Genomic DNA, 25535 nt, shown 5'->3' on the forward strand with positions numbered 1-25535 from the left:
CTGGCTCTGTCATGTGACCATCATGTGACCTCCTTGAATTTATCTGCAAGGCCCAGATGCTTTGCATTTTTAAGTTCCTTTTGAAAAAACCCACTTCTGCTGTGCTGCCTGTCCTGTGTGTGAATTATGTTGATCTGTATAAAACCTCCCTTTTGTTGTTTCCCTTCTTGTACTTCTGTTTGCCTGTCTGTACATCTACTCCCCAGACTGGGAGCTCTTCGGGGCAGGGACCATTCCTCCTTGTGTATCTGGAAAGCACCTAGCACACTGTGGATGCTACCACAAACAACAAATTAATGGCGATTATTTTGAAATCCTCTTTGGAAGTTGCTTAGAGGTTTAGAAGGCTGGAGTCAGTGCTATTTCCTGTTGATCAAGGCTACACCGTATATTGGTGCCCCTCACTGTGCTTTCCAAAAGTAAGAGCAAACAGCAGCAATCTCCCTGTCTCTTCCTTCCTTGTTGGCAAGAGGCAGGGTTAGGTGGTGGTTCTTCTTAATTTGAATTTTTACTGAATATGGGAGAATGAGAGTCCAGGTGAGGAGACGAAAGGTGCAAAATAAATGGAAGTGCAGAAATAGGGGATGCATTTCATGGTGGTCATGCTCACCTCCATGCTATAAACAGTGTTATTTCTGATGCTGTATAAATATGCTAATTTAACGATTTAGTTCACTAATCTAATAATCCTGCCCTTCTTTACTTAATGTCAAATCTCTTGTAGAGCTGCAGTAATGGAATTCGAGCTTGCCCCTGATTTGTATGCTTCTGATCATATTTTGGATTGATACAGAGGATTAGAAACACTTCACTCTAAAGGTCAGCCTTGTTCCGTCGACATGGAGCATTAGCCTGGTCTTTTGCAATTAGAGCTTTCTGTGTTGGGAGAGGATTTATAGGCTTCCAGCTTTGACGCTTCTCTGAAAGCCAAGACTGTACAGTCCCAACTAAAAGAGTAATAAAAACCAGTGAGTTTAAAAAAACAAAACTGTCTTGGTTAAAAAAAAAAAAAAAAAAGTTGTGCTTTTGTTTTTGGATGGTTTCCAAGGATTTATTTGACTTCCTAAATAAGAGCGGGAAAGAATGGGAAATGTGAGGAATATGCAAGTATGACGAAAATCTGCAGTTCTCCTATTCAATATGGATCTCTCTCTTTCTCCTGAGTACCCCAAGGGGACAGTGTCAGATTGATAGGAGAGAAAGCCTTCTTCAAGCAAACAACTAACTTACTCTTGTTCAAATGGGGAGAGAGAAAATATATTTCAGAAATGCCTAGTGTGCTAGTAAATAAGGTTTAGGGTGGCTGCACTTTATGTCCCGTCCTTTCTCATGGATTTTAGTTTCCTATTACTGAAGTGCTTGAATTAAAACAACCCTGCATTATATGGGATGATGCTATCCACAGAAAATGCATTCAAGTCTGATGGGAATGGTACATGACTGGACAACCCCAGTAGGACTCTTAATTTAAGAATCCATTGGCAAAAGGACATTATTTGGAGAAAAAAGAATGAGGAGTCCTTGTGGCATCTTAGAGACGAACAAATTTATTTGAGCATAAGCTTTTTCCCCTTCAAACAATGTTCTACAGCACAAAAAGGGTCTATTCCCCATGCATGGACTCTCCTATCTCTTTTATAATGGAAACACATGAGTCCCACTGCGTCCTTGGCCTGCCACAGCTGCGTTGGTGGTGGGTCAGGACTGCTCCTGACCAGTTAGTGGAAGCAGTTGCATTCCTGGGCTCTGATTCAGGAAGATACTTAAGCATCTGCATAGTCCCATTAAACACAATGGGACTGTTTATGTGGATAAAGCTAGGCAAGTGCTTAACATACCTTGCTGAACCAGGAGGCTCTCACTAAGCAATGTATGAAGTGCTTAAAGGAGATATTATACAGAATAGTCAGAAGAGTGCAAAATACTTGAAACAAAAGGCAAACCTACTCAAAATGTGCTATATTTTTTCATTCGTGCCTCCCCCCAATAGGTACACACCTACACTTTATTATGAACCCACCCAAAATTGCCACATTTTGCTCATTTTTTGCCCAATATGAGCCCCTCTTCCAAGCAAATGGTGGCTCTGAAATGTGCTACTCAGAATATGCTTTCTCTTGTGGTTTCCAAAAAGCCAGAGCGGAAGGGCACAAAATCACTAAAAATGCAATGGCAGAAATTGCACTGCAGCATTTTGCAGAAAGATGGTTACCAAAGGATCTTAGCTTGCTGTCACTGAAGTCAGTGACAAAACTGCCAGTGGGAACAGGATCAGTCCCAGGTTTGTAGAGCTCTTTAATAATAAAGTGAAATAATCTACTGCTTGTTAAGCAGAAAACAGTGCCTGCCCTTCCTCATATTACTCAACTATCGGCATATTTTGCCTAGACCTTGCCATGTGATGAATTGTCATTTTCAGGTTTTCTGCAGCTTTGATTTGAACTAATATATTTGCATGAATTGACTGGATTTCACTTCTCTTGCCTCCTGACCCCGCCCCCTTTCAGATGCACCACATCTCAGTGGGTGTTATGTCAGCCTGTGTGATAGAGTGCAGGGAGTTAACAGGGAAGCCTGAACTCTGGTCACTCTGACACCAGTTGGTTCCTGGAGAAAACTGATTGGGATAATTAAAGGTAATTGGTACATCCAACCCACCAGTATCACTAGCTAATGAGCTCACCAGCTCCAGAGTGATAGAGGCACAGGAAGGAAATACAGGAGGAGGAGAGGAAGAAAGCTAGTTGAGTCTAGGGAAAGGAGACCTCTTCTCAGGTCCCGAGAAGGAGGCTGAACACACAGGGGGATATTGTAAATAAACTGTTGCACAGGACTGTGAAGGTGTTGGTGGAGGGAACTCAAATAAATGGCACAGTGAATACGCAGCCAGTAGAGTCTGAAAAAGCAGGAGCGGAGCAGAATGCACTCTGCTACAGGCTCATAAAGTTAAACCATGCTTGCTTTAAGTTCTGTTGGAAATCAATAAAGCAAAAGTAAGGAAAATAGGATTTGGCCCCTGATTTTTTTTTTTATTGAATCATCATTTTGCTCTTTGCAAAAAAAAAAAAAAAACATTTTAAAACTTCACGTTCTATTATTTGACTCTTTTTTCCCTTACCTTATCTGATATTTAGAGTATCTGATGCTTTAATTGATTTCCTCGAACTCAGATTTATGTCATGCAAACATTAAGAGAGTTGTAAACTAAGTGGAGAAGACTAGAGTGGTCCTTTAAACAAAATGACAGGTTTCAGAGTAACAGCCGTGTTAGTCTGTATTCGTAAAAAGAAAAGGAGTACTTGTGGCACCTTAGAGACTAACCAGTTAAACTGGTTAGTCTCTAAGGTGCCACAAGTACTCCTTTTCTTTAAACAAAATGGTTTATCTTGGAGACCAGCTAATTTTCTGACAAAAACAAAAAGCCCAGTATACTCCTAGGTAAATATTTAAGTATTTTATTTTTATTTCATCAAGCATTTTAGCCATTTTAGGGTTTTTTACTAGGATGCTTTCCTACTAAAGGCTAAATATATAAATGTTCCCAGATTGAATTTGTAAAAGCCAAGAACAAATTATGTTGGGCTCTGTCAAATGTTCTAATTTAATGCTCTGTGACAGTGAAGATGCATGTCCTAGCACTTTACCTTGCACTTCACAATGAAATTATAATTTGTCAACACTAGTGTATTTGAGCAGTGGTGATACTGAATATAGTTTTATAATGCTATCAAATATCAATATCTGAATATTTTCAGATGAGATCTTTCTGCCTCTGCACATCTCTCTTCCTCTCTGCAGGTTTTCTGCATGGCGGGATTCATGCTGTGGTTTCATGCGAAATATGCCCAATTCTGTAGGCGTAACTCCCAGTCAATTCTGTCCTCATTTACAATCACATCAGGTAACTGAGGGCAGAATCTCATACCTAGGGTGACCAGATAGCAAGTGTGAAAAACCAGGACAGGGGGTGAGGCGTAATAGGTGCCTATATAAGAGAAAGCCCCAAATATCGGGACTATCCCTATAAAATCAGGAGATCTGGTCACCCTGCTCATACCTCATATCTGGATAGGGCTTGAATGGCTGCAATATACAGGGATGTTTTGGTGCCTCAATAACCTGGGAGAGCAGTCACGTGATAGAGTGGCTCACAAGTATGTCACAAGCCTCCCTGCTTCCTCTGCTCTCCCTGCAGCATACAAGGGCTTGCATTTATACCATTTCCTCTCTCAGCAGGACTTGCTGTCAGGCCTACAACTCTAATGGCTCCTGGACTACAAGTCCCAGAACTCCATTGATCTGGAGGGAAACTGGGCACAGGTCAGAGCAGGGACCAGAATCCTACTTAAAGGTGCAGCTCACCCCGAGACAAGACCCTTAATCGGATTGGAATCCCATTTGTTAAGCTGCGTATAAGCACAAAGGTAGAGGTAGAGTGAACAGTGTGATAACGTGGGAGAAGTAATTGATTATTTCTCACGGGGCAAAAATTGGAACATGCCATTCTAATTTTGGGGGGTTGTGGGGGAGAAACTTTGTTGATTGGATTTAAAGGGTTCAAGGATATACTTTTAAAGATAACATTTCAAAGAGAAAAATGGTCCATAAAAATGACAGGAGTTAGGTTTCATTCCATTGGTTATTTTAGCTTCAAGCAAAAACTTAAAGGAAGAAAATTACTTTTAACTTTCCTGGAGACTCCAGTCCAGCCAAATCTAAAGTTGTTGACCTTTTTAAGATGACTTTTGTTCAGCTATTTTCTCTCTCCTGATTGAGGCCTTCTAGAATTGAGTTAAAAACATAGTGTATTTGGATTATGTATTAGTTCATTTTCTCTGAATGGTGGAAGGGCGGGTTTTTTGATCTTTTCTCAGTTACACTACAGAAATCTTCAGATAGTTATGCAAGTAGACAATTTATGTGAGAGCACTCTTATTCCTATGTTCAATTATCAGTAATCTTGTATATGCCTTCAGGCATCATAAAATAACAACCAAATGGTAGCTGAACCTCAAGGGTTTCAATTTGAGGCCTTAACTGGGGAACACAAAAATGTTTTCCTTAAATTTCCCAGTATTAGGATTATGTATTGGGTTTGGACTTCGGAAGCTGAACAGTGTGCCTGGGAAGAAGATGTGATATCATATCTTCCCGAGTAGATATGCCATGCCTGGCTTTGAAGTCTGGCTTTTTCTAAGCCTATGCCTACACTGCTAGCGTAGCTAAAAATACCAGTGAACATGTGGCAGCATGGGCTAGCAATGTAAGGACATACTCATGGTCCTGGGTAGGCTTGCACAGCCGGAGTTGAAGTCCATGCCTCCATGTCTTCACTTATATTGTTAGCCATGTTGGCTAGATTAAAACCTTCAGTTGCAGTATACACATACCCCATTTCATTCTTCCATTGACTTCACTAGGCATTGAGTCTTGCCCATTTTAATATAGGGGAATTTGTGCGTGTAGTACCAGACAGTAGATGAGTGAGCCTAGTAGCTGTGAAATTCATAGTATGTATGAGCAATGTTTGTTTTGGGGCTTAAAGTGGGACTTAAATGGCACATAGGCCTTGTGCTAAACTTCTGCCTGAAGGTGCGTTTCACCCTGTTCATTTGGATATGGGCTTAAAACCTCCTGAACAAGCCATGTAGCTCTTAGGCAGTGTGGCCGAGTGGGTAGGACTCCGCAGACCTGGATTCTGTTCCTGACTCTATTGCTGGGCTGACCTTTGGGAAGTCTCTTAACTCTTCTGTGCTTCAGTTTCCCAATGGAAAATGGAGATAAAGATATAACTCTCTTTGTAAAGTACTTTGAGATCCATGGATGAAAAATGGTATATAAGAGTGTTGGGACACTGGTGGTGGTTTTTACACAGGCGAAACTCCCAATTGCTTAAAAATGTGAGTTCTTCCTGAATATTAACTGAAGGATCAGGCCCTTTATTGTATGATTGTGAAGTGACCCCTATCTTTTCCTGTGAAAATGAAATTCACCCCTGCACAAAGGGACAGCACCCTGTGTTTCACCCTGACAATTTCTGTTATTTGCTGTTCGAACAAGGTCACTTTTCATTTATACCAGCAGTGACCTCTTTGAGTTGTACCTTACTTCAGCCAATATTTGTACTGAATAAAGGTAATATCCAAAATGCCTTGGTCTAAAACGCTTGAATGAATCAGCTGAAGTGTATTACTTGTGGAAACTTACCAACATTTTTCTAATGTGCTGCCACACAACCTTTAAAATCTGACTTTGTTGTCTTCCACATTCACAGAAATTAGAGTTACTTCTGCATATTGACATGACATTATTAAGTTAGTGATAGTTGGGATAACATTTTGAAGGTAATTAGGAGCATGAATTTATGCACAGATGAATGCTTAGTTTTTGATTAAGACAGCTTTGAAGGTCACACTTGAATAAACTTGAAGTTGAGATTTGGGTTTATACCCAAATAAGCATTGACAGAAAATCAGGGGACAAAAAAAAAGCTTAGGGAAGTGGGGCGGGGGGGGGGGTGGGGAGGACGGAGCGGTGGAGCTGCTTGGGGTTTTTTTGTTTGGTTTGTTTTTACATCATCAGGTGGATCATGATGCAGTGCAGTGGTATATCTATATATACCAGTGAAAGATGGGAAGTAAAACTGACTATTTCAACATGCGTGAAGCTTGCAAACTGGCTTATTTTGGGGAGTGTGATTGGAAGATGGTTTTGTTACCATCTTAGAAACCTAAGTATTTGAAAGCTTTTTTTAACCTCTCATGAGAGCTAATCCTGCCAGCCCTTACTCACATAAGCAGTTATTACTCATATGGGTAGCCCCATAGACTTCAGGGGGACTCTTTCCTCCCATGAGTAAGGCTTTGTAAAGCCATATGGAATTTCTGGCCCGTGGTTGACATACATCTCCCTCTATTATCCTCTGTTTCTTTATCTACACCTAAAATATAACAGCTGATGCACTACTGAAATGCAACTCTCTTTGAACTGCAACATGGCAGCTGTTTTTAAACAGTGCACAGCAACATTATACAGTTTAGGGCATTTGAAGCATATCATATAAAATTGAAACTATCAGGGGATTTGAGTAGGCAGAATGACATTTACTCAAGATAGAATTAGGTCAGGCTGCTCACGGCGCTTATTTCCCCCCCAAACGACCTCTTCTTCAGTGACTACAGGTAGCCAGAATCTGTTTTATTTAAACTACCTGCATCTCCAGCAACACAAAATCCCCCAGCCACCATCTTCGAAATTGACTCAGTATTGACTTACTCTTGTGAGCGCTGCCCACTGAAACACCACACCACTTCCTGCAGCATGAGGAGTTTTGAATTCCTTGGAGGATTTACTGAGTTCCCTGGATAGCTCCCATCTAAATACTGTGCCGGCCCAACCCTACATATGTTGGTGAGTGTTGATAACATAACTCCACAAAGTGTGTGTGTGGGAGGGGGTGGGGAATAAAAGTATTCTTAAATATTATTTTCACTCTGTTCTGATATCTCTCTGTCATCCACACAAGCAGAGAAACTAGGATGATTAAACATACTTGACATTTTCCAAGATCATGTTCACGGTAAAGACTTAGGGCAAAATTCTCATCTCAGATCTGCACAGTACTGCTCTGCTTTGGGATTCTGCTCCCACTACAAGTATGGATCAATTGTCATCATTTGGGAGACTGAGCATATGCACGGAGGGCAAAAGATCGAAGTGGAATGCTACCACAGAGATCTGAGGAGAATTTGCACTTAGCTTGTCACTTACAGGCAGCTGGAGAAAAGCTAGTGCTTGCATTTTCCACTATGAAATGCGTATTTGTCAACGTATCGGATATTCCTTTGTCATGATCGTGGGCCTCCAAAGATATGATGAGCTAGGATAGGAATTTACTTGAATACAGATTTTAAAAAGCTGCTACCAGATGGGTTTAGTAGTCTGTCTGAAGTGTTAAAGAGAAAAGGCTACAACAAATAACATGCATATAGAATTCAACCAGAGGTGGAGAATAATAAACATGTTAAAAAGCAGATTACTATTAATGAGAACTGTATATATAGTATACTATATATATAGTAATAATATATTACTATATAGTATATATAGTATACTATATATAATATAGTAATAATACTTATAAAGTGCAGATTACCTTCATTTCTGAGTGCAGAAATAATGTAGTATATTAGCAATCCAAGAGATTATGTAGCCACAGGAATGGGGTTCAACAGTTATTTTATAATGATCCTGGTCCCAACTTTATTCAAATTTCTTTAGCAAACAGTATATGCCCCTTTGCCTAATTCTTCAGGCCTCTAGCTGGACATGCCCCTGTATATGTCTGTGTTAGACTGCATAACAGAATTATAATTACATTATTTATTCCAAAGACTGGAGGTAAAGGCAGTGTGGTTTGCAATGGGAACAGGAGCCAGCTAAGTCAACAGGAGTTTTCCCCATTGAGTTCAGTGGGAGGAGGAGCAGGCCCTTGGTTCTGTCATTTATTTCAAGGCCTTGAAATAAAAAAAGCCTGATTGAAAGGCCTGAGGCAAATCCTAACAAAGTCAGAGTCAGTGGTCCCATGGATTTTAATGGGAGGAAGATAGAAATTGTGATAGGTGTAGAATCCTCTCCAACGCCCATTGATCTCAGGGGGAATTGGGGTGGGAAGTGGGAGACTTGGCAAATGTCAGAGACAGGCTGTAGCTGAGGAAGTATTCCAAGTGGAATTCTGGGTTCTACCCCTGGCTATGCCACAAAGTTGTAAGTCCTTTAGACCTATGTTTCAAAATAGTCTGTGATTGCTAGTGCCTCTATTTTTGAGTGCCCAACTTCAGGCAAATAGGGTCTGATTTTTCAAAAGAGTTGAGCCCCTGCTTGCTCCCACACTAAATCTGGCTAGTCGCTTTTGAGCTCTTCCAAAAATCTGTCCCTGATTGCGGGTGCTGAGCATTTAGCCTCTAGGGTTTGACTTTCAGAGGTGCTAAGCAGTCAATGAAAGATGAAGTCATGCAAGTGATAGGGCTTGATTTCTTCACATGTGCAGAGCGTGTGCCTCAGGTTGGGTACCTAGAAATGGAAGCAACTGTGTTCTTTGGTGTATTTAAAAAAAAAAAAGACACCCTTCCCTGTTAAGTTTTACTCTGCAGTTTGTAGACACTGACTGGCAACCATTTTGCTGTTGCTGGGGAATAGGAAGGCTGAGAGAAGGCCAGAGGGAAAGTCCCATGGGGCAGGAAAGTAGGATTTAATGCAGACCACATACCTCTGTTGCTTTTTCTGGTTCAATCTCTTGCCTGCATTGCATCCCTGCGGATCCCAGAAGGGGGGAAATACATCCTACCAAGACTACATGAAGATGCGTGTAGAGTTTTTGATTAACCTGTGCAGCATTACATGGGAGAGGAATGCAGGGCCTCAGTCCTAACAATGATTTAAAAGAAAACTCCAGTGTTTTTCAATCAAAGATTATACAGAACTGTGTGTTTTTTATAAAAGTCTCGACACACATTGCTAAACTTCAACTGTAACAAATGTTAGTCAAGAAATTCCTGTGCAAGCTCCAACCTTGCTGTGCCTGTGAGTGGTTCTGATCTCACAGAAGGAAGCCTGCCATTTTTCGTGACAGCCATGCTCTATACTGCCTCTGAAGGGACCTACATACTGCAAAGTACAAATTAACAGGGTTTTGGAGGGAGGGGTGTCTTAAAACAAAACACCCAAAGAGCACAGTTGTTCACTTCTCAAGAACAGCAAAGGAAGCTGAAGTGACCTCACAAGGCAAGTCAGATACTTGGTTCAAAGAAGTGGAGAGAACCATTTAGCATGCCCGGCTGGAGGGGAGAAGTTTATTGATGTTTTAGGGAGATTTGAGTAGGAGCTGTGGGGTGTCACTTTCTGGGACAGTGCTCAGATTGGCAGAAACCCTAGGGGTTTTTCCGCTTTCTTTGTGGTGTGGGGCATGGGTCACTTGCAGGTTTGAACTAGAGTAACTGGTGGATTCTTTATAACTTGAAGTCTTTAAATAGAGATCTGAGGACTTTGGTAACTCAGCCAGAGGTTATGGGCCTACTACAGGAGTGGGTGGGTGAGGTTCTGTGTCCTGCAATGTGCAGGAGGTCAGACTAGATGATCATGATGGTCCCTTATGGCCTTAAAGTCTACGAGTCTATAAGAGTCCAGGCGAAGAGGAAGGGAATGTGAGAAACTTCACTGTTCTTGGAAACTGACCAAGACACACATCCTGCAATGAGTTTCGTGTGGGTGGACCTTGCTCCTGCAAAGAGCTCACTTTACTGTAAAGTTGAAGGCTAAGTTAACTGCCTCAGGAGCTCTGTTGCCTAGTTCTTCTCTCCTACAAACTGCCTGAGCAGTCCTTGCTTTCTCTCTCCTGAGCAAAGGTTGTTGCCAGCTGCCTGGGTTGGGGAGTGGAAGGGGTTACGTGCTAGGCATCTGGCTGGAAGAGTCTCGAGAAGGAGGTGAGAGAAATTCCATGTAAATGGCAGCTTCCCAGAAATAAAATAGTGTCAAAGTTTGCTTACACTGATGTTAATGTAAAGGAGAAGCAAATTTGATACACAGCAACAATACTGGCAGTTTTAAAAAATGGAATAATAATAGGAATGGCAATGCACATGCATTTTACAGCATAAACCAGGATTGTATACAGGATAAGCATTTAAAATTCAATCTACAGTACTTCTCTAAGACTACTGTGAAGTAGACTTGCACTGTCCCTCTCATCACCCAAGAGATGCCCTCTGGGTATCTGTCTTTGCAGTTTGTTTGAGGAATCCTCAACACCTCACCCCTTTCTTCTCTCAGCCTTAGGGCCTAATCCAGAGCCCACATAAATCAGTGAGATTCTTTCCATTGGTTTCAGTTGGCTTTTAATCAGGTCCTTAGAGAGAAGATGTAGCAGCAACTGACATCAACCTTGTCTAAGGTAGGTCCAGTCCTTTTCTTGCTCTCCTTCCATGATCCAGGGGATTAGAACACCACTTCTCTTGAACTCAGGGGATCCAAAAATCTGTTTGGCTTTGTCAGGCTCTAAACAGAACCTGGGACAGCTGCCTTGGTTCTAAAGGAAGTAAATGATTCTCATCTTGGTTTTTGTAGAATTGGCCTGTGACCATTACTCCAGCACCATGGGACATATTCTTTCTCAAGTTCTTGGTTCATGTTGAGATCTGGGTAACAACTTGTAACCTGTATGTGGAAGTGCACAGTACCCACTAAGCAGTTTTAGCACTTAACACAAGTTAGACACTTCTTCTCATGCTGTATTTGGGCCTAGTCTGAACTGAAATAAATTCTTCCTCTTCTGTCAAAAGGAGCATGTTTGCTGATCTTACACTATTTTCTGCATAGATCCAGACCAGTTACGCTGTTCCATGAGAACAAACCCTATTAAAACAAGCTCGGACACACTGCTGGAATATTAACAGTCTTTGAAGTCATATTTCTAATTTTCAGGTGTTTACACTTAAGTTTGCAAGTGCTTTGCACAGGATGTGGTTACTGACTAATGCTGTAGAAAGTGTTAGTTGTCACCATAAGGGTTAGTAATATGTAAAGATTTGATGCTACCTTTATTCCTATACTGTACATAGCTGCTTTCAGTTTTTACAGTTCTATCTAATCTGTATGTGCTTTTCACCCCTGTAGTATGAAACAGAATACCTAAATTTGGCTAAAAGTATCCTTCATGTTTTCTAGATGCTTTATATTAGCAATATTGATAATTATATTAATACTGAGCACCATAAATCTCAGAGTAGTGGGTCAGTGTGTTTTATCACCATACTAAGGCTACGAGAAATCGGGGCAAAGTGATTGTGGTAGTGAGACACAGCAAGTCCGTAGCACAGCTGGAAATAAATCAGAGTCTCCTGACTTCCAGTCTGCTGCCCTATACGCTGGACCATATTACAACTGCCTTATAATCCATAAGCAAGTACAATGTATATGTGTGATGGGTTGGACCCCCCTTCTGGGATGCCACCTGATGTACTAGGATTTCACTGAGCCTCTGCTGCTCCACTGGCCTGGATTCCCACTCCCTGTTTTGCTGAATTCGGCTCTCCAGCCTCTTGCAGCATACACACATAGGTAGGGCCACATGCAGCTGCAGACACAGATTGAAGTCAGCTTTGTATGAGAGGACTCCCCCAGCACTCACGTGCACACCCCTTTTGGGAGATAAACCCAAAATAATACTGTCTTGCACTGTATAGAAAAATCTGCACAGCGCAAGCTAATAAAAATCCGCCCTCTTCCTCAGTGTGGAGAGATGTGCATGACTTCTTGCCCCCCCCGCCGTTAGAAATTGCATAAACTGGGTTTAATAATAAACAAAATAAATTTTATTAACTATAAAAGGCAGATTTTAAGTGGTTGAAGGGATAGCAAACAGAACAAAGCAGATTACTAAGCAAATGAAACAAAACACACAAACTAAGCTTGACACACTAGATAGGTAGGATACAAATTAGCAAATTCTCACCCTGAGTGATAAACAGGCAGGCAGATTCTTAAGACACAATTGCCTTGGCTTTCCCAGGTTATCATACAGAGGCTAAAGAATTTAGCCTGGGACCATCACTTCTCACAGTTCAGTCTTTTGTTCCTCGGGTGTTTTCAGGTGTGTTGTTGTAGGGAGAGTGAGGACCTCATGTTGTCATTGTCCCTTTTATATCCATCTCCCCTTCTCCCCCTTTGTGGAAAGCTTTTTTGCTGTGACCTGGATCAAACAGTTCCCATTGTATAGAGCTATCTGACCTGGATCAAACAGCTCCCATTGTGTAGAGTTATCTTTGAGAGGTTTCTATTGCACACGGTTCCTGGGGTAACCCTTATGCTTGTGTGCATTTCTTCAATAAGCCACTAACATTGTTTGGCCTCATCCAACGTAGCACATTTGAAATACAGAGACATGGTCAATATTCCCAGCTTCAGATACAAAAATGATACATGCATACAAATTGGATAAACACATTCAGTAAATTATAACCTTTCCAATGATATCTTACATGACCCATCTTGCATAAAGTCTATCTTAGTTATACCATATTCATATCATAACCATGTTTCTATGAAGAATATGGGGTGTAACGTCACAATATGCTTATGCACTGTCTACACTGGAAATACTGCAGCTGTGCTGCTGTAGCGCTGTACTGTAGACACTTACTACAATGACAGAAGCAGTTCTTCCGTCGCTGTAGTAAATCCACCTCTCCGAGAGGTGGTAGTTAAGTCGATGGAAGAATTCTTCCGTTGACCTACTGCTGTCTATGCTGAGGCTTGGGTCGGCTTAATGACATCTCTTGGTGTGAATTTTTCACACCCCGGAGCAACGTAGCTGGGTCGACCTAACTTTCTAGTGTAGACCAGCTCTTAGAATAAGGAGTTCATCATTTCATTGACTTGAGGTGAAGTTGAAAATCTTTGGGGGTAGAGGCAACATAATCCATCATTGCAAACAGTGATTTTGCTTTTTGTATGTTTTGTTTACAACTCTGCAGGCTAGAGAATTTATTGGCTACATCTCATCTAATCTTCACCTAGTTCTTCTTTCCATTTCTAAACTGGCAAATATGTTTACAGAAACTTTGGTCCAGTGGTTAAAGAATAAGGGTGGGAGTTGACATCTGGGTTCCGTTACTAGTCTGGCCTTTGACTTGCTGTGTGACCTTGTTAAGGCACATATCCACACTGCTTTTCCGTTTAGCAGTCTGTATAATGTTGGAGGATTCACTGATTCTGAGCTCAGAAAGGACCACAGTGATCATCTAATCTGGCTTCCTGCTTAACAAAGACCATAGAACTTACCCAAGATAATTTCTGTTTGAACTAAAGCAACTCTTTAAGAAAAACATCCATTCTTGATTTTAAAATTGTCCGTGTTTGTGAACCCACCACAGCGCTCGGTAAGTTGTTCCAATGGTTAATTACCCTCACTGTTACAAATGTGTGCGCCTCTATTTCCAGTCTGAGTTTGCCCAGCTTCAACTTCCGGTCACTGGATCTTGTTATACCTTTGTCTGCTAGATTGAAGAGCCCACTATCAAATATTTGTTCTCAGTATAGGCCCTTATAGACTGTAACCAAGTCACCCCTTAACCTTCTTCTCTTTGTTAAGCTAAATATTTTGCGCTCCTTGGGTCTGTTGCTGGTGATGACGACACTGGCCTATCTCACAGGGCTGTGAAGTTTAGTTGATTAATGTCTGGTAAGCCATCTGTGAGAGTCTTGGGTGGAAGACACTATGGAAGTGCAAAGAACAAGCTATGTTTTCACAACTGGACTTGCTGATCTCATGCTAATGGACCCACAAAGAACTACTACAAGCTGGGTGGTAGCCCTGGATGCCTTCTTCCAGGGGGTGCTGTGCCACTCAACTGTTTTGTTTCCCCCCCTCTCCATTCTGATTGGCCAGCTGTTGTTGCTTCACTGATGGCCAGCCTTTTATTTTATTTTAATTTAATTTAATTTTATTGTTTGGCTCAGCTGCTGCGTGGGAGCAAGGGGTGGCTCTGAAAACATTTTTCTGCCCTGGCAAAACAGCTGGGGCTGCTCCCACTGCTACCTCCAGTGATTCATTTTGGAATTACAAGAGCAGGCAATGTCTATGAATGTACTGTTTTAAATTTCATTATTGCTTATGTAACCCACACACCTCCTGGGTGTGGTGCTTTGTCCCCTCTAGTGGCACCAAGACCAGCTGGAGATTAATAAGTCTGCTACAGCCTTAGCTAAGGGCCATGTGGCTTTTAGCTCCTGCAGTAGAGGCTCATGCATTTAGCTCCAGAGGACCCAGATTCAATCCCACTTGCCGATGACCGGGGACTGTTGGTGTTACACTTCCCTTATCCATGGTCTCCGCTTTACTGAACGCTCAATGAGCCTTGACTGCATCCCCTGCTGTTGCTCCCTTTGCTTTAATTAGTGTCGGTAGGTTTGGGGACACTCTGGCAGAGCAAGGCAAGATGAATTTGGCAGCTGGAGGATCTGTTTCACAAATTATGCTATCTAAATAAATGGCATTACAAATATCCCTTCCCCTTTCCTGAAAATCAGGGTACTTTATCAGCAGTGCTTCCCTAATGGCTTATGCCTGGGAGGGCAAACAGGTGCTGTCAAAAGAGCAGTGTCTAGAGGCATTGGGTGGAATCCTGACCCCAAGGAAGTCAATGGGGTGAGGGGACTTCTGTGGGTCCAGGACTTCACCCATAATGCCTTGGGGTGGCCTAAGGGAAGCACTGGAAGGGGTGCCCCATGCTATGCTTATTCAGTAGGTGTAGTCAATGTCTCACCATAAAATACGCCCTCTAGGGCTGCAAACTCTCCACTCTTGTGCTTCTGTGCATTGGTAGGTAAATTATTCCTCTGGATTTGCTGGAGAGGATGTGGGCTGCCTGCATCCTCTCCTTTTTTCCCGAGTACTTTGGGGCCTGGGCGAGGCATAATTTTAGCCTGGGCTTGTGCAAATTTGTGTGTGTGAAATCTGAAACGACGTAGGAGCCGTCAAACCAGCTGCTGCTCCTTTGCCTGTCTACATTTAAACTGGTGCAATAATATTTTCATTTTATACAATGCTCTTGGTGCATTGTTGGAATACATGCTGCCTCTCTGGCTGCATAAATCCCCTTGTTAAATGAGTGAGAAGTTCCCAGTGGGTGAATTGGCTTCCTATTGAAGTAATAAATTTAGGTGGAATGAAATGCCGTATCGCTCTCTGAAATTGCTCTGCTGCCTGCAGAGCCACCTCATGCCCATCCAAAGTCCACCCACAACAACTGCGTGCCTGTAAATCCCTGGTGAGAGCTCTGGTGTCTGGCAATGACTGGCAAATCCGTACCCTGCTAAGGACAAGATAATATAATGGATCTTTTTAATCTGCAGGAAGGGGTGGTGCTAGAGTCTGAGAAGGGCCTGCTGTCCTCAGAGATCCAGACAATGGCTTCAGCATAAAACATAAACAACGTATGGGGTCAAATGCTGCAGATAATTACACCACTGTAAAACCAGAGTAATTCTACATTGATATTAGCAGAGTTTATCCAGATTGATACCCAAGGAGAATTTAGTCAGTTGATTTTAATACACATATTAACATTCATTCTTCCTGGATTTTTTCCTCCCCCAAGAAAATGCAATCAGAGCAGCAATCTCCACTTTCCTTTGGGAAAGGTGGCTGCTTAGAGTGCTTAGTCTGGCGGCACGTTTGCTCCAGTTTTTCCTTTCGTGTGCACCATAGCACATGTCCTGGAATACTGAATGGTACTGCTGTTCCCCCAGGACTCCAGGATTCTCTCCAGTGACCCAGTTTTGTTCATACAATTTGCAAAGATTGATGCTGGACAAAGACTCTAATATTTCTGCATGATATTCTGGACAAAACGAACCTGCTACAACAGCTGAGACATTCCGTTCCCTCCATGTTTGTACCATATGAATGAGAAATGCTGTAGTTGATAGGAAGATATTTCCTAAAGAAAAATCCCATCTGTATTTGTTTTCCCTAATGTTATGTCTCTCTCTGGCAGCAGAACCTGAAGGTCAAGGGTCTCCAGAAGCTATTTTAGTCCAGTGCAAAACTCTGATAAAACCTTAGTTTCAAATTCCCCAGTGTATACTTTTTTTAATGTGACACCAACTTAAGTTAATACAAGATAAAGTCACAAGTCAAAGCTACTAGAATTCCCACGGTTCTGTGGTTTTCAACGCACAAGGATGCAGTGAAGTGGGAGGCTCTCAGGGAGCCTGCATCACCCAGCACCTCAAACTCACCACATTGGTGTAAGGTCCCTAGGTGATTTTATGCCAGTGGAGGATTGGGTATATTGAAGGTCCACTCCGCCATGCCCCAGGCATGCCCCCTCCCTCTCTCCACATCAGGGGCTTATGCTGGAGTCGGAGGCGGCTGTGTTGCCTCCTTCAGCTTTATGGCCGTAGAGAGTACCCCTAGGCAGAAGGGGCCACTTTTGGACAGTTTGTCTACTTTTGAGCAAAGTGGATTAATCAAACCAGAGAACAGGGCCCATAGAATTTGATGAGATCAGCTCTTATAGTCAAAGGCTCTCTGTGGAACCACATGTTAATGGTTCAAAAAATATGGGAGGTTGTTAAGGAAAAATTAACACACCAATTATGTACCCAGCAAACTAGACAAAGGATAAATAGATACTGAGATATTTGGTTACCATTTATTCAATACTCAGACAAAAAAAATCACCTGCCCCCCCCAAAAAATCAGTCCAATATTTTTACGTATTGACATTTGACAGACACATAGAAAACGTGTAATCAGAGATTTCTCAATTTAATAGTCACTAGAAACAGCATGTTGTAGGCAGCATAAAGATGTTCACTCTGAACTATGGTAACACCCTGTTAAATAGAGAGATCTGATGCTTATATTACTGTACAGTGTTTCTATAAACAGAAGCTCACTCTTGTTGTTGTTGTTTTGTCTCTGATTTATATGGCTAGGATTTGTGAACCCATTAAAACTTCCTAAATAAATAAATAAACATTCAGACCCCTCTCTTATTTTCACAAGAGATAGACTTTGGATCCATATTTTTGGCTGGAATCACCTTCCCGCCAGTCCTCTTTTTATGCACTGTGCTTTGTGCCATTTACTGCTCTTTTCACCCAAAGGTGGCTATTTTTTTCCGTAATGTTTACTTCAGTAGAGCTCCTGTAGGGGTGTAGAGTCTGCCTGTGCCTGGCAAGATCAGGGCCGTAGGTTGTAAGATTGCAAGGCCGTAGACTCAAAGGTTCTACTGTGTGTCAATGTAAAATGATATATTATTACTTGCGGTTGCCTCTTAAAAGGTTTTGAACTCTGGGATCCACTTGGCACACCCTGCTGTCCTGACGCTGCGTCAACATGGTGCAAACATTACCGCATCATGACACAAACCCTGTCCTGGTGCCATTGGTGACTTTTTCATACATGCGGGGTTCCTCACTAGTTGACTCTCGGTGTAGGTTTGGTGCTCTGGGGCTTGATCTTGCCCCATTCAAGTCAGTGGAAACCCAGGGACTTTAATAGAGCAGGATCTAGCCCTTTGATGACTATTGAATAAGATTATATGCAACGAGGTGACCTTGTATGTCTACTTCAATAACTTGTTCCACTTGCAGCATCTCATTCCGTGTGGAAAGGCTCTGTCTCCTATGACCTCATGTCATATTATTCCTGCAGAATCGGTATTCTAAAATAAATAAATATTTTTTAAAAAAAGACAAAACAGTCAACACTTACCAAACTGCTGAATCGTACTGGGAAACATTGGGGCTCTTTTATTAAAATCTCAGGACCAAATTCCAGCTTGGAGGCACATTCCATTGTGTGAGAGCTGCAGCTAAGCCTCAAACAGAATTCGATCATAAGGTAGGGCATAGGAGTGTGATTAAGGCACTTTGGATTCTTCCTCTGGCTCTGTCACTGACTTGCTATGTGAGCTTGGACAAGTCACTTCTCGCTGTGCCTCTGTTTCCCCTTCTACCATCTGTCTATTCATTGTAAGCTCAGGAGGGCAGGGTCTCTCTCATTCTGTGTTTGTACAGTGGGGCTTCTGGGTGCTGCTGTGATGCAAACAATCATTAGGAAAAGGGGTGAGCTGCCTTTATTGGCACCAGTGCATCAAAATAGTTGCCTACAGATTTTCTCGGAGGATGCACCCTTTCTTTTCATTTTCTTTCCTACTTACATTCTGCGTGTTTGCGGTGTGTGTGTGAGAGAGAAAGAGAACATTTGATGTGAACAGTTTTGATATAATGTGTGATTCATTTGTGGAGAGAAGGAAATCAGCACGGAGCAAAATGCAGCACTTCATTATGGTACAAAAATAGATTGTGCTATAGAATATAATGAAAAAGTGAACAGTTTGCATATGAACTAACTGTTCAGTGGCTGTGCCTCATCGGCCAGAAAGCTCAAGAAAATGAGCCTTTTCGTAGTCTTGCTTTTTAAACATCAGTTGTTCTGCTTCACTACTAGTGGGGGTTGTTTTTGAACCATTGTGACGTTATCTGCTGACACATTCTGACTGTACAGCTTTTATTTGTGGTTTGCTATTTTTAAGAGACAGTCACAGTCAACGGTTTGGGTTCTTTGTTTTGTCATCTCCCTTCCCCTCCTCCCCCCCCCCAACGCATGTGCATACACTCATTTTTCCATCAAGAAATTACCTACTCAAGTGCTGTCCAACAATCATCTTCTTACAACTTTGTCAGTTTATCAGTTACCAAAAAATAAAGGGTTAATATCAATTCATATCGCAATGAATCAAATAACAAGGGTGCATTTATATGTATACATGATTGTCAGAACTTTTAATTTAGCTAAACATTTTCCATAAAGGGCACAGTCAGTTCATTAGAGTCCAAAGATGTAGGTATAATTTAAAACGATGTTTTAAAAAATCATAATATGACATGTTTGTCAAATAATACCATTGTCTTGTATGTTCAGACACACAATTCTCAGTGGAGATTAAACATGCGATCTTCAGCATTATGGGTATGAACCAAAGCCTATTGAATCAATGGGAAGATTCCTATTAACTTTGGTGGGTTTATAATCCAGTCTGTATTACCTGAGCTCAAGGAGAATTCCTGAGCTGTTATCTAAGAATCGGAGGCAATCATCCATCTCGAAAGACGATGGTGTAAGTAAGCAATAAAGCAGTTCATTTACTACAGTACATGTCATAATGCAGCATCACAAGTGGCTAAACATCCAATTTGTGAGTGACAGTCCTTGCCACATAATCCATGTGTAAAGTGCAGGGTCAGAAGATGAAGCTAGTGTACTATCTGCATGTGAGGCCTGCTGAACTTTCTTCTTCTTTTTTCGCTTTCCTCTTTGTACTAGTAGGTGGAGTCAGCCATTGGAAAGTTCTATCTATGTATTTATCTGTCTAGTTATTTTTATTATGGGGGTGGGCATGGGCATCTGATGCCTTTGCTAGTTATACACCCAAGGGTCTCTGCGTCTTTCTCTTTCTACTTCCTCAATTGACCTGGACAGTATTACACACATGAAGCCTGTTTATTGTATTTATTATTACTCATTATTGATATGTATTTTACTTCAGTGAAAATGGTTTTTTTGGATTTAAAGCTTCCCCTGCAACATTCTGCATCAAAACACAACAGTTTGGGGCTAATACGTGAGAACCAGAAAGTGAAACCTGGTAGAGAGGAAAAGAAAGTGGCCAGCCAGTTTTCACTTTCCGAGCTTGAATAAGTGCAAAGAGTGACCGAGAACACGGTGAAATAGCAAATTAATTTATAAAAATTCCTTCAGATTGCTAAACTAAGGAATTGAAAACTAATTTTACATTTTATCTTCCCGGGATTTATTTAAATAAAATGTTCCTTGTAACTATGTTAATATCTATCATTACCCACCAAGTTTTCTTGGCAAATTCCCCCTAAGGTTTGGCCAAGTATTTAAACCCTAGAGTAGTTGGACATTCTTCTGTCATTTTATATATATATATCTATATATATCTATATATAATGTCTTTATGACATTCTTCTGTGATTTTATATACATATATGAGACTCATTTTTGTCCTAGTTCATTCATGGGGGTTCGACTCCTCAGAAGTTGACTGCTACACTGATTAGCATGTTTTCAGTCTTGTAATATGTCCACATCAAAGTACGTCTACTCTACTAATTTGTTCCGCCTCCAGGACCTCATTTAGCATCAAAGTGCAGTCTCAGAGGTATATTAGGCATTCCTCTGTCCAGTCACACACTGAACTTTTGCTTCAGAGTAGAGGGGAAACATTCAAAACGAAAGAATAATTATTTTACATCCTTAATGGTTTTCTTTGGGTGTTTGGTTTTGTTGTTATAGATAAAATAAATGTGCTTTAAGCTCTGTTCAAAACTCAGGTCGATAGAAAGTCACCAAATGACATCACCTTCTCTTTTGGGGCTTGATTTCCACATGTCCAGCACTTCCTCAGAATCAGGCCCTGACTAAACAGTTGTCAGTGTCTCTGATGTATATAAAAGGGAATGGTCAGAGGGTACCTGTTTCATTGTGTTACCATGCTACCCTGAGGGCTGGCTTCAAACCCTGGCTCGGGACAGAAATGGATTGACATTAGTGTCACTCTGTATTCTAGTGGGCATTTATCCATAATGGATAGTTTGCAGCAAGGTGATTGTCTTTGCTTGAGAGAGACCCAGTACAGGAATGTGAAGGGGAGTGTAGTAGACTGAGAGATGCTAGCAGAGCTCTTGTTTGTGGGGAAAATGTAACAAGCGCTAAGAATCCTTCACTCACTGATCAAACACATGGTGGGTGGAATGAAAGTTTCACACAATGGATGCTCAAAGGGTACTCAAGAAAAATCAGAGATGTTGGGAATGCTGCTAAAGCTATAAGATTGTTTAATAATGTTGTTGAAACAATGATATAGTGACAATTTCATGTCAGACTTGTGTTGTACATGAGGTTACTCATCCCAGGCCTAGTCCTGAAAATCCTTACTCACACAAGTAGCCTTGTTGATGTCAGTGGGACTACTCGTGTGAGTAAACTTTTACAGAATTGTGGCCTATTGTAATCATTTTCTTGGTGCCAGTATGTAATATAATGCAATAAAAATTAAACTATTTCTTTTCTTCTTTCATAGGGTCGTCATGTTAAAACAGGACAGCTTGCGGCGATTAAGGTTATGGACGTCACCGGGGTAATGTATCCTAATTTGGCTATTTCTATATCCATAAATTACTAACAGGAGTCGGAGGGAAGTCACATGTGAAACAATGTGATGACTCCTGAAATGATTGTGTTTGGGAGAAGCAAGGGTATTAGGGCCCAATCCTGCTCCCACTGAAGTCCATGGCAAAATTAATGTGGACTTCAGTGGGAACAGGGCCAGGTCCTGGATACAAGCTTTGTTATACAGCTGTTTAGTGCTAACGGTAAACATAATCTAAGGCCCCAATCCTACCAATACTGATGTTCGTGAGAAACTTTATTCATATGAGTAGTTCCATTGCAGTCCATGATACCATTCATGTACATAAAGTTACTCATATGCAGAAGTCGTTGACTAGTTACCAAATTAAGGTCCCCAGTCCTGCAGTGCGTCTAACCAACTACATTATGTGTAGGACTACATTGCTACCACTCATACTCCTGGCTGCAATGAAGATGTACCCTATACGTATCTAATTAACACGGTTTCCTAGTCATAGAGAAAAATGTGTTGCAGTGATCACATAAACTTTACATGAGATTGAGAATTTTTTCCAGATATTAAATGAATAACCAGATTAATAGGAAAGAACTGTCTAACCATGTCCCAAAAGGCCACAGAAGAAAAAGCAGTGTAATTCGTGTACTTCTTGGAAGCCTAAACAGATGCATTTGAGAATGTTACTTAGTAAGGAAGAGCCTTATTCAAGAAGGAATCATGTCTTGCAAAGTTCCTGCCTGGATAAACAACGCCAGATTTGGGATCAAGGTTTTGTTTTTTAAATGAAATTACAAATTTCAAAATATAGGATCCAGATCCTCCCACCTTTATTTTTTTTTAATTAACATTTTAAAATTAGTTTTCAGGAATACAACACATACAAAACTACGTAGATACATAGAGATAAAAGTAGTCAATAGGCCTCACAAGCATGTTTAGCTTTACCTTAGAGAGAAAAAAGATGTATGGAAACAAAGAGTAAATAAATGTAAGTGAGGTGGGAAGGAGGTGCAAACAAATAACCCCTAGTATAGTTCACCTCAGAATCTCCAGAAATCTGATTGTACAGGAAATGGGCAGATGAGATTCAACAAAGATAGTCAGGCCACTTTGTGGCAAAAATGGGTAAATGATGAGCCCAAGAGGTTTGTTTGGGTCTGGATTAGATTTTAGCCTGAACTCTAAATTTCCCTTTTGAGGTCAAACTAGGGCTAAATTTGGGTCAGAGTGGCATTCAGTGACCCCAAAATTTCATCAGCTGCTTGCTACAGATTTTGGAAGAAAGTAAAAAAAATCCAGTGAGACACGCTGATCTTGCAAGATTCCTGCCCCCTTGGGCCACATCTGAAAACAGGAGCCTTCTGGCTTAGGATCTGAATCACCACCCGAGGGTGGGTTCGGATCTGTGGGATTCAAATCTGAATCCACTTTATTACAATTTCAGTTGTAATGTGGGCAGGGCATAGCCAACAAAAATGAGCAGCAATTGTCACTTTTCCTTTTGACTCTGTTTTAGGAAGGCCAGGATGGCAAATCCTCCGCTTCCTGCTTTTCTTATATTGATGAGTGTGAAAACCTAAAACATTAAAGGTCCCAACCCAAATATTTGGCATTGATTGGATACTCTGTTCAGCTATTTAATGATTTAGGTCTTGTGTTGCACTTACCCCTACTTAAAAACAAAGGGTTTTTTAAAATGTACAAAAAGCAATTCTGAAAAACAAATCTGCAAAAAAGCAGAAAACCTACCACAGCGTGGCCTCTCTTTTGCTTCTCCTGCCACTCCTACAGTAGCAAACAGTAACCCTCAGTAACCCTCAAACAACCCCAGCCCTGAGAGAGCAAGTAGGAGAAATATGCAAATGACAAGAGATTGCAAGTATCAGCTGATCAGCTGTAGAAAGAAAGATGCTGATGCAAAAGAAATCATCTGCACTTCACAATGGAAAATCCCTGTGTGATAAATCAGCTAACAGCTACTCCATCACTCCCATAACTGACTCAGTGTTGAAAGTGAACCTGTTTCGGAGAATCGCTAAGGCTCCTGGTCACTGTGCTTAGTTGTCCTTAACTTCGTTCCCCCTAATTGTATGGTACAGAAGGTTGCAGAAAGCTGCCCCCAAATTACTGCATTTGATCAGTGTGTGTAGTTACGATCTCTGAATTATGGACTGAGATTAATTTTTAAGGAGCTGGCCCTTGCACATACAATGTGACCTACTTCATAGAGATTATTGTAATAAAACTGATGGAGATAAAAGCATGGAAACAAGACTGCTGTTATTGTCTGTGGTTTATCAGGCTTTTACTTTAGGATTGAGCAGCTACAGTAGCACCAGACCTTGACATAGTAATTCTTTTTTTTTTTTTTTTTTTTTAAAGAAATAAACCCCATCAAGGGTTTAGCTGATGTCCCGCCCCTTGGGATTTCCTCATAATTCACACTTTTGTTTATCTCTGTCACTGAAAGTCTCTGACACACCACACTGATCGTCAGCATTTGATCTTTGTGTTTCGGCTTAATTCTTTATTTAAAATCATTTTAACCTGAAGAGGGACCCAAAATAAAACCTGGGATCCAAATGTCCTAGCCTTTTTCTCTCCACTTTCATTAGCGGAGTGCTTCCAAACCTGTGGTCTGTGATTTACTCAAGGTTTCTGGAGCACTTGCTGGTAATGTGCAGCAAGTTGGCAGGTCGTACACCGCTGGCTGCTCCTTGCTTTCAGCTTCCTCTACAAGTGTCCAGCCTCTTCTTTGCAATGAAAAGACCCTAATAATAGAGCAACTAAATAAAAGTGCCATGATTTTTCAGGGGGTCCAGGGTGCCTACAAGTCCCACTGACTTCAATGAGCACTGCCAGTAAGCCTCTCGAAACCAGGCTGCTTTTAGTTCACTGCCCAACCTTAGGCACCCATGTCTGAATGTTTTGGCTCATGTCTGCTTTTAGGGTTTGGGTGTGCCTAACCCTTTTTTGGCCTGTACTACTCTGATCTTTGAGGTTTTGTGTCCAGCACAAAAGTGACAACTAGGATGGTCATACATTTAAGATAATATGATGTCCTCATAGAAAGGATCTAATTCCTCTCAGCTGCTGTTCCCAGCAGCCACCCTCCCCAGGCTGACAGCATTCTGAACTCCTAAAGTATCATACAGCACTTGTGTAAACTGCAGCCAGGTATCTTTCTAGCTGGGACGGGATGCTTAGGAGCAGAGGTGGGCTGGAGCCAATGTGTATTTGATATTGGAATCTAATTTCCTTGTGAGGAAAAACAGTGGCCTAGATCGTCCTTTGTTGGTCTTGTTGCCCTGGATTTGAGGGGTGTGTATACCGCAGGGTGTGATCAAGTTAATTACAACCATATTATGTGCATTCAGCCACCCTAAAGTAATAAAACACCATACAGTTAAGGGTTAAGTAATAAAACACCATACAGTTAAGTTGTTGGTATAACTGATGTCCCTCAGAGGTGTGAATAAACCACCCCACTAAGTGATACAAGTTACACCGACATAAGTGCCAGTGTGCACAGCACTGTGTCGGTGGGAGAGCTTCTCCCACTGACATAGCTTCTGCCACTCGTGGAGGTGGTTTTATTTTGCCAACTGGAGAGCTCTCTCTCATCAGACGCGTCCCTCACCACACGCGGTGCAGCTGCATCGGTACAGCTGCAGCGCTGTACGTATAGATATGTCCTTATCTATAACCCTTTATGCCAATTCCTAACCCTCTTTGGTGTTTACACTCTTCAGATTCTTGCAGACAATAAAATAGGTTGTTGTTTACCCA

At 41.5% G+C, this 25535-nt stretch overlaps 1 protein-coding gene across 34 annotated transcripts in view; it reads left to right on the forward strand.

Annotated features, from left to right (window-relative positions):
• TNIK (TRAF2 and NCK interacting kinase) overlaps positions 1 to 25535 on the forward strand; it is a 299590-nt gene that overhangs the window by 146189 nt on the left and 127866 nt on the right. For all 34 annotated transcript variants that reach the window (XM_043521888.1, XM_043521874.1, XM_043521886.1 and 31 more), the window contains exon 3: positions 21678 to 21734. In XM_043521888.1, coding sequence (XP_043377823.1) covers positions 21678 to 21734 — 57 coding nt within the window. The remainder of the gene's footprint in view (positions 1 to 21677; positions 21735 to 25535) is intronic.

Source organism: Chelonia mydas, chromosome 9 (assembly GCF_015237465.2).
Source record: "Chelonia mydas isolate rCheMyd1 chromosome 9, rCheMyd1.pri.v2, whole genome shotgun sequence".
Taxonomy (NCBI): Eukaryota; Metazoa; Chordata; order Testudines; family Cheloniidae; genus Chelonia; species Chelonia mydas.